Here is a 10,023-nt window from a genome sequence, read left to right on the forward strand (position 1 = left end):
AGAAAGAGAGAGAGAGAGAGAGAGAGAGAGAGAGAGAGAGAGAGAGAACAGGAAGGGAAGCTGCACTCATCTATTCTTTCATCCTCCTTTTCTCTTCTCATCATGTTATGGCTTTGCGATAAACTGTAGGAAGTGTGTGTTTGTGTGCATTAAACTGACATTCACCCATCTAAATATGCAGTATATGAGTGTGAGTGTCTAAAGAAGAGGGGCGAGAGAGAAGAAAAAGTGATGGGAAATGACCTGGCTAAATGCTATATGATCTCTCTCTCTCTCTCTCTCTCTCTCTCTCTCTCTCTCTCTCTCTCTCTCATTCTCTCTCTCATTGTCTCAGAATTATCGATTGCCAGTTTGACTTGCGCATCGCCATCATAAACATTGCTCTCGTCATGGCAACCTGGCCTTGCTACAGGTGCAGTCATCAGGGAAACCAGACAAACAGTGCACACAGACAGGCAGGTAAGAGTGTAGCTATGTGTGTTTATTCAACACAGTTAATATGAGCTTGCATGGCATGCCTTCACACCCACATTATTTTTCATTAACCTCTTCTCTAGGAAATCACCCTCTTTTCCGCATGATCATTAATTACATAATCATTATACGTAATAGGACAGTATCTTCCAATAATTAGGTGTTTGTTGTTTTCCACATGGTTGCCACTGAGTTGCTGCTCAGTTGAGTCAATATGCAGTCAGGCACATTAGACCAGATATCTCCTCTCACACAGCCACAGATATGCCACTCCCACTGTGAGCTCATATAGTCCAGTAGGAGCCTACTTCCATTAGCGTTACTTTCATCAGAGTTTTTTGTTTGTTTGTTTTGGTATCAATATTCTTTGACATGCATTAGTAATCTACTACGAGAGAAAGCAGGAACTGAAGGGTCATTGTTGACCCAAAATTGCTATTGCTCATAAGCCATTTAATCAGGATGTAGACATAACAAATATACAGAAGATTATCAAACTATAGCAGTAATTTAATGAGTAGGCACTGTTTCTTAATTATGTATAGTAGGAAAGAAAAAACAATTAGCATCTTACAAAACAAGATGGAGAGAGAGAGAGATGAGAGAGAATGAAGGAAGGAAAAGCCTCGAAGGAGGAGAATTACAGTAAAGTTGAGGGTGTGACTCTGTACTCCTGGCCATATGCTGAGTGGGAGAGGGTGCTTCAGCCAGTGTGCATTTGCTTCCAGCTTGTGTTGCATCCATTTTGTGTGTTTGTGCATGTGAGGGTGAGAAGGAGATGAAGGTTTACAATTCTGTGTGTGTGTGTGTGTGTGTGTGTGTGAGAGAGAGAGAGAGAGAGAGAGAGAGAGAGAGAGAGAGAGAGAGTATGTGTAATCAGCTCCATCTGTAATTGTCCACATACACCGTCTGTTGGAGAGCTTGTTTTGCATACGTAACTGAATACACCGGACAAGTCTTCACATGCGTGGGTGTGTATGTACATGTCACGTGTGCATGTAAATGTCACGTGTGCATGTGCACGTCGAAGTGTGTACATACGTGTAGGAAAATGACCCTTTCAGACAGAAAGCACACATTAGCACCTCTGCTTCCCTGACAGAAGAATCCTCCCATATGCTCCTATAATTCTTCATCTTATGCCAGCCAGATTAACAGATTTCCGCCCTTGCCGGCTGCTCTGAAGTCCGAGAACAAACAGAGCCTCCTGCATCAGGCAGAGCAGTGGGCTGAAGCCTGATCTCCCTGCCACTAAACACCTGCTTGTCTGTCTTATCAGAGAAGTAAGACAGCCTAGGGGAGCTGCTTTGTGCCTACCAGGATGATGGAGGGTTCTGTTTACTGGGCATCCTAGAGTGATGCAAATAAACCTTTCCCAGTGCTTTGACAGGTATCACTATATGGTGTTGGAAATTAAAGCATCATTCCAGATAATAGAGCAGGACATGGGCAGGAAAGACAGACGGGTGAAGAATGGTGCATGGAGGAATATGGTACAATTGTTGAAGTGATATCAGTGGATATCAGTAATCAGTATCAGGGCTCTCTTTGCAGGAGCATTGATATAGTGACCGATGGCATTAAAAGAAGCCCTCACTAACTGAAGCATTGCTGCAATAAAACACACACACACACACACACACACATACAGAGAGACAGACAGAGAGAGAGAGAGAGAGAGAGAGAGAGAGAGGGTGGGGTAAAGAGAGAGAGAGAGGAGAGAAATGGTGCAGCAGATAGATTAGAACATGAGAGCAAAAGAGATATGCTGAACAGTACTATTTAAGACTAAATGGACATGACCAATAATAAATATAAATTCTTAAAGTCTTAGAGACAGACACATCAGCATTATCCAGTTGAGTCTTATTTAGCATAGGTAAAATTGAGAATTAAACTAAATTAAATTGCTACTTAACCTTAATGCTTTAATGTTTTAATCTGTACTCCAAAACCCAGTGGTCGTCAGTAATACTTTGCTTCCATACTACACGGGTTCATACAAAGGACTATAGCGCGCGAGCGCATGCATAGATATATACACACAAACTCCACTGAAATCATTAGACAGGAAAGGTTTAAAAAGAATACATTTGAGTGACAGTATAACGTTGGGCATTCGAGACTAGCCTAGTACACAACACTGTCCTCAAAGACATTAATTTAGAACGAAGACATCCGTGTTTTCAGAGAAAGTGGGGAAAACGTCGCAAACACTTTTCCCTCGTGAGCTCGTGTGTGTTTATATTCACAGAGCTCCTCTCATCCACAGAACGTCTGAAGCGAGGTCAACAGATGTCACTCTTGACCATCTGTTTTCTCTCATTACTGGCATATTTACGCCACTGTGAGGCATAAACGTGGAACGCTACGCACACACAGAACGCTTCCATGCTACGTGAGTTAAGCGGTCCGGACGTACGTTAGCTGCACACCCGTTGTCTGTACCTCTGCGAGTTTTGCGTGCAGGCAGGTAGTAATTAACATAGCCTACCAACAACCCGTGCTAATGAAATCACGGACCCTGGCTGCTCTCCCAGCCAATCACAATGTGAGCATGAGGCAGATAAAATATGCGCATATTAGAAGAGGCAGTCTTAATCCCTGTAGTTGCGCCACCTAAACGCCTCGTTCTCCATCGAAGAAATTCGGCAGTTCCTCCAGCTAACTGCGCTGCCAGTCCTAAATCCCCGAAATGAGAAAGTGAATGATATGGGATTACACAACTAATGCGAGCAGATGAAGGAAGGGCAAGCAGAATCTCCCACTCAAAAAGGATTATACCGCGCGGGCTTCCCACGGAGCACCTTCCCATCTCTTACGACCCCAGCAGCGCCTTGACATCAAACTCTGCAGCGCAAAACACGGAGCGAAGCGGAGTGATTGGGTATTTTCAAGTCAGCGTCATCAATATGCAGCGCAAACATAATACCTACAATCTCCCAAAGTTCACTGCATCAATTAAAAAAAAATAAAAAATACAGCACGTACACACTTTAAACGCTATTAGGCACAGTTTGAAAAAAAAAAAAAGTATAATGGTAAATATAGGCCCGGTGTAGTAATACAGAGATGTCATGTACATTATTGTATGGGAAATAGTCTGTGTAAAGCGACATATAGGATATATATAGCAGTCTGTTAACACTGCGCGCCGTAAGCAGGTGCGTCCAGGAGCAATTGTAATGAACATAACTGCTATGTAACAGAACTATTATTATTGTTGTTGTTGTTGTTGTTGTTGTTATTATGCATGTTATTATTATTTTCTGGCGGGGGGGGGGGGGGGGGGGGTGTCTTCGAATGGTTAGGTAGAGCCACAGAAAAAAAGGGTACATGGTTTGGTAAGAAAAGCCAGTCAATATATGATGTAGGTGTCCATTCACGAAGTTATGTGCAAGTTGCTGTCTGAAATATTGGTTGCAGTTATTTGGCTAAAGCACACAAAATTAAAGTTTGTAGTAACAAGAAGAGCGGGCTAATTCGCTGAAGTTTAAAGCAAGCCTCCAATATTCTACGTCTACTGGGAGTGCACAATAAGTCATTCATTTAGCTATTAGTAAATGTAGTGATTTATTTCTAGTTACTGTTCTGACATGAATGCTACAGTAAACGTAAATTAGCGCATCGGTAAAGTAGAAGTTGTGACCTTATCTAGGCTCACCCGCGGCTGGCGGACGGCGCGGCATCTGCGCTCATGGTAATGCGTCAGCAGACTCAACTCGGGATGATAATTAACTGGGATTACAGTGTTACTTGTTTAGTGTGAACCTCTAACGTGTGACGAGAGCAGAACAGCGTATAACTCGCTTAAGCGCAAAGTGAAAATGAATTATCAACACGGCATGTGTCGCGCATAGGAGGTTGAAATAAATCCGTTAAGAAATAATGCCACCTTCTGCTGTGCCCAGGGTGGAAGACCCTCAAAGCAAAAAATAAAAATAAAAATAGAAAAAATAAATTTATGACCCAGGGAATATAGTGCATTTGTTTTATCGTTCACCGCATTCGGGGAATAGGAAGGGGGAACTGTCACTTACACAGGAGTTCATATAAAGCCACTAGCGGTGATCTTACCTCTTTTATCTTGGACTTTTACGGTAATCTCCACTAAGGGCTCTGTCTCTCGGTCAAGGCTCCTCGATATAACCAAATCCCCGCTGTCTCGATTAACGGTGACCGGAGAGCTTTCCGCATCAGGGTAAACCAACTCAAAACTCGCCGACTGAAATCTGACCGGGTTAAGGTTCATTATCACCGAGCCAATGCTGGCATCTTCGGACACGCTGATGACTAAAGGTTTGTCAGGCTCCAGTACGGAGCGGGACTTTCTCGGGAGTCCGCTCTGAGACAGGCTCAGCTGGGATGGCAGAGACGGTGGTGGAACCGCTGGCCATTGCCTCGGGTTGATCTCGATCTCCATGTTATGACTAGTGCGAGAGGGCCAACCGTGGTCTCTTGCAAAGACACTAAACTTTATTGGTGAAGCAAGCCCGAGTATGGAGTCAACAAGGAGAATGTCACCTGTTTTGGGTACAACGTAAAAACTCCCGTTTTTTGGGAGAGCATAATATATCAGCTCGGCGTTTTTGCCACTATCCGTATCTTCCGCTGTGACTTTATAAACTACCGACCTCAAGGCGGTGGCGTCGTCTAAAGTTATTTTGACATCCGCATGGCGAAAAGTGGGTTCATGGTCGTTAGTATCGAGCACATCCACTTTGATGGATGCTACTTCGGCTACGACACGCTCGGCTGAGACACAGCTCTGGCAGCAAAGCCCCACACTGAGGAAATACTCGGCGCGCACCTCTCTGTCCAGAATGTTAGAGGTTTTCAGCAATATGTGTCCGCGTTTGTGGTGGGCGAAAACGTGGAAATCTTCACTGCCGTTTCCTAGGAGTTTCAGATGCATGCCCGTCTTGGAGCACCATCTCTGCGCGTCAACGCGCTTCACAGGGATATTCAGACCGTTCACTTTGGAGCCAGGTGGAGAGTTTTCGAATACATGTCCGTGAAAGAAAGGTATCCGTTCGCCAGTCTTGTTTCCGAAAACAAAAGTGGCACAATAAGATATCAAAATAGTCCAAATCATGGTTTTAGGGTTGCACCACACTCCGTGGTTTCAAGAGGTAATGTTCAAATTGCGGGACATAATAAAAATCAACCACTTTTCTCAAGATGAAAAATCGCGATCTACTGTAGAGGCATCCGTTCTCGAGTTATCCGCTGTTCGTCTACGCTTGCTGCAAGCATGCCGCTTTCAAACGCAGCACAACTTTCGTTACGTCCCCGTTGCACTCCAGCAGCCGTCTGCCTTGCAGCCGTGCACAGCTCGGGCGCGCGCTTAAGACGCGGAGTTTAGAGAGCAGCACTCCGGTGCTGGACAGCGCACGGCTCGAGGGGGCGGGGCTGCTAGGAGGCAACACGGGGAATCCCCAGGGAACCCCGCTTCGCTTATGGATTTTTTTTCTTGTCTGAAATATTCTGAAATGTATCTGTTAATACGTTATTTATCCATGTGAATTTAAGGCTGAAGGAATCTGAACTAGAAACACCAAAGGACATCGGAGGCTTCAAATTCCAAAGGGTTCCGTGTCAGCACGGAGTCATGTTCTGCTCCCATGACATATGTCTTTACTCGCTTCAGGAACCAGAACAAGAAGCAGCCGTTTATTTGCCCCGCACAGCGTAGGTTTTAATAGGCTTACATATTGATTTCTTTCCTTCCCAGTTGAGCATTAGGCCACTGGCGATATTCTGCATCCAGATATTAGTTGGAGATTTACCTGACTCATCCATGTAATAATATTAACCATCCAAAGGTAGTAACATAAGAGTACAGCAAATAGGTCAGAGGACACGTACACAAAATAAAGATTAATTTGGCAAATGTGCTACACACACACACACACACACACACACACACACACACACACACACACACACACACACATACACACACACACACACACACACACACATAAACACACACACATACACACACACACACATACACAAGATGGAAGTACACATGACTACAGATGCAAATTATTAAAAAGTGTTAAACTAATTGATCTGGCTACTTTCAGAAAATAACTACTTACTTCTGTCAAGTTCACAGCTTTCCCATGCATTTTTATCAGTATTTGAAAGGAATGGTAAAACTATACATAGGATATATCAACTAGCAATTGATATTGTAAAGGACCTCCACCCTGCCTATTACAGTGGGTCTGCAGAATCTTGCACCACTGTATTGGACATATCTTGTAGAGTTTAATGATGATTTTATGTGGTGAAAGGAGCCAAAAACTAAACAAAACAAATAAACAACTATAAAAAGAGCTGAAATGACAATGACAAATAACAATGAATTCAGTGTCTTACAGGTGGAGATGAATGAACGGGGGAGGCAGAGCGAGCGTGCTAATGATACTACACTCTGGGAAGCTTCAGGGTAGGGTGTGAAAAAAATGTGGGGTTTATTTTACTTGAAGACTTCACAAAAGCTTAAGAGAGTATAACAGAACTAAAACGGCAAAACACAGCTTTTCTGTGTCCTTACACACACACACACACACACACACACACAAAAGTTTATATATATATATATATATATATATATATATATATATATGCAAGTTTATATCAGTTTATTATACTCAGATAATGGAAATGGGTAATGATTCATGGATTTCTGTGTTTTGTTTAGATTACAGTTAGCTGATTTAATATTCATTACTTATCAGCTCTGAATTTGCTTTTAGAAAGCTGGCCATGTCCCAGGAGGAGAAAGCATGAAGCATGCTAGAGGTGAACTCGTAGACTTGCTGCAGGACTGAAAAGTATGAATTTGCATTAGCACAGCAAAGAGCAGACACACAGGATTGACTCCTACAACCAGAAGTCTGCCTCTACCTCTTTCTCATTAATTCTCTCTATACTTTATTGTCATTCTGTACCTCCAAACCAGCTACATACACCCAACTCCAACCTATTCGTTAATAATTAAAATGAAATTTTCCGTCTCTTTATAGCTTTCGCATAAAAGCTGTACTGTTTGCTAGTATATTTGTTTGTTGTTTGTTCCTCATATTTTTACTATCAGTATTACTATTGCTATTGTTGTTGTGTATAATTGCTAATTAAACCTTATATAGCCATACAGGTTCCTCTGTAGAAAAAAATATCTGAATTGTCAATCAATGCTTATTTTTTGTTTGTTTCAGTGCTGTAATAAGCTCATCAGGGTTGAGATATATTGTGGGGTGCAGCTTAAATTCAAGCACTGGAATGACTTCAGAGTCTCTTTCTGCACGGTTAAGCAGTGAAAAGCTGCATGGGCAGTGATTATTGCTGAGTAGCCTGTGGCTTTCAAAAGCTAGTTCACTGAACCCCATTAAGAGCAGATCAGTGGAGACAATGCCTTTGTTTTAGTCTCAGTCAAGGACAAAAAGCAACACAGGAAATAGAGATGTGAGAAAAAAGTTTGAGGAATCTTTAGATTTATCTGGATTTCTATGTCAGTGTCTCCTAAAATGCTTATCATCTCTTGTTTAACATTTTATAGTGCCATATATATATATATATATATTTTATTAGAATAATGGTTTAAACAAGCTGGGTCACTGATGGCAAAAGTTTGAGATATATTTTATACACACACACAAACACACACACACACATGCACACATATACGTAGTAATACTGTGGTGGTGGTGGCAGGAAGGGAGCAAGACGCAAGTGTGTTGCGAAGGAGTTTCTTTATTCTCCATTGTACAACAAAACAAAAGCAGCACGATGTTGAGCATGCAAAAGAGTAACAAAAACAAAAGCTGAAGCAAAGTGCTGGCAGTTACTCATGCTTGCAGCTGAGAGACGCGCAACACTGAAGGTAGGCACCTGTGGACTTTAAAGTGGGGAGAAACAGAAAAACAGAAACAAGACACGGGTTAAGGTGATCAATAAACTGGGGGTTGTAAATAAGGTAGACGGAGGTGTATGTGTAAAAAAGAACCCATCCACCTTGGGGAATGCGGCCTGCCAAGCCGACGCGGAACAGGCATGGACAGATAAGCACAATGGAAGAAGGCAACCAGATCGGGATCCAGGCACTGTGATGCGGACAACCGGCTCCACTATTCCAGACATGCACCCCTCCCAATCCACCAAGTGCTGCATGTGCTGCTCTTTCATACAGGTAGTTGACCAGGGCACTCAGAACACGGGGTCCACTTCCTGCTCCAGCGGCGGTGGCAGAGCTCCAGCAGCAGTGACATTGTCGTCTAGGAGCCTGTGACATGATGTACAGCTGTTCCCTGGCAAGCCCACCCAGTAGGTGACGTTGTTCATCTACTGGATGATGGTGTATGAACCAGTATACTTGGGAGAGAGCTTGCCTGTGGGTCTCACCTGGCCATCCTTTGTATCCACCAACACTCGGTCCCTGGGTTTGCATGCAGGGGTCTCACCTCTCCTCTGGTCTGCCTTTCTCTTGAACATGTCAATGGCAGATCGCAAACGTTCAATGGTTCTCCTCCCAGATACATTCATTCCTCTGGCATCATGCATGCACAGTGGGCTGGGGATTCCAGGGGTAGAGTGATGGTTTGTAGCCTGGAACACACTTGAATGGGGTAAGCCTTGTTCCCGCTTGGCTTAAAGATTTCTGGCCGTATTCTGCTCAGGGGTGAAAGGATCACCAGGTGTTGGGGTTCTCCTGGTAATACAGCTATAGGAATTTCTTTATTTACCCTCTGTACCTGTCCATTAGCCTGGGGATGGTAGCCCAATGGGAGGCTTGCCATTATATTGAGCTTTCCAAATAGTTCAAAGTACACCATTGGGGTAAACAGGACTTCCCAATCTGACATGGACGTCCTCAGGCAGGCCGAACGTTTGAAAGACGTGGTGGAATAAAAGGTCATGGTTTCCTGGATTGTTGGCAGCGCTGGGACAGGAATTAAGTGCACCACTAGGATAGCCACATTTTCCTTCAGGCCAGCAGGTTTGTAATAAAGTCTTTAGCCAGGTTAGACCAGGGATGGTGTGGTGTAAGCAAGGGTAAAAGCTTACCAGTAGGCATAATGCATGGCGATTTGCTCCGCATTCACTCCGCACATGAGGCAACATGCTGGCCACCAGTAGCAGCATGTTAATCACTGAGCCACCTGGGTTGATCCAGGATGCCGTGACCTGAGGGCGGTGTGAGCCCACAAGATGAGTGCTGTTCTACATCTCGGAGATATGTAGAACCTGCCAGGTGGACAATTATGGTTTGGGTTAGTCACAGTAATGTTACAGTCTAGGTTCCAGCAGATGGTGCCCACAAAGCAGGATGAAGGGAGGACTGGCTCTTGGCTGGTGGGATGTGCCTCAGTCTTGAGAGTGCATCTGCCTTCATGTTTCTTGAACCTGGCTGGTATGTAACCTAAATTGAAATCGAAGCACAAAAAAAGACAGACCACCTGGCTTGCCTGGAGTTTAGTCTCTTTCTTGTCTCGTTTTCTCATTTTCTTATCTGAGGTACTCCAGGTTCTTATGGTT

General features: G+C 43.7%; 1 protein-coding gene across 2 annotated transcripts in view; it reads right to left on the reverse strand.

Annotated features, from left to right (window-relative positions):
- si:ch211-186j3.6 (neural-cadherin) overlaps window positions 1-5,774 on the reverse strand; it is a 146,067-nt gene extending 140,293 nt beyond the window's left edge. For both annotated transcript variants that reach the window (XR_004775435.1, XM_035521097.1), the window contains exon 1: window positions 4,552-5,774. Coding sequence is in view for 1 of the 2 variants with exons in the window: in XM_035521097.1 (XP_035376990.1) it covers window positions 4,552-5,569 (1,018 nt within the window). In the remaining variant the exon portion in view is untranslated. The remainder of the gene's footprint in view (window positions 1-4,551) is intronic.
- Window positions 5,775-10,023: the final 4,249 nt, after the last annotated feature.

This window comes from Electrophorus electricus, chromosome 21 (genome assembly GCF_013358815.1).
Source record: "Electrophorus electricus isolate fEleEle1 chromosome 21, fEleEle1.pri, whole genome shotgun sequence".
In the NCBI taxonomy this organism is placed as follows: Eukaryota; Metazoa; Chordata; class Actinopteri; order Gymnotiformes; family Gymnotidae; genus Electrophorus; species Electrophorus electricus.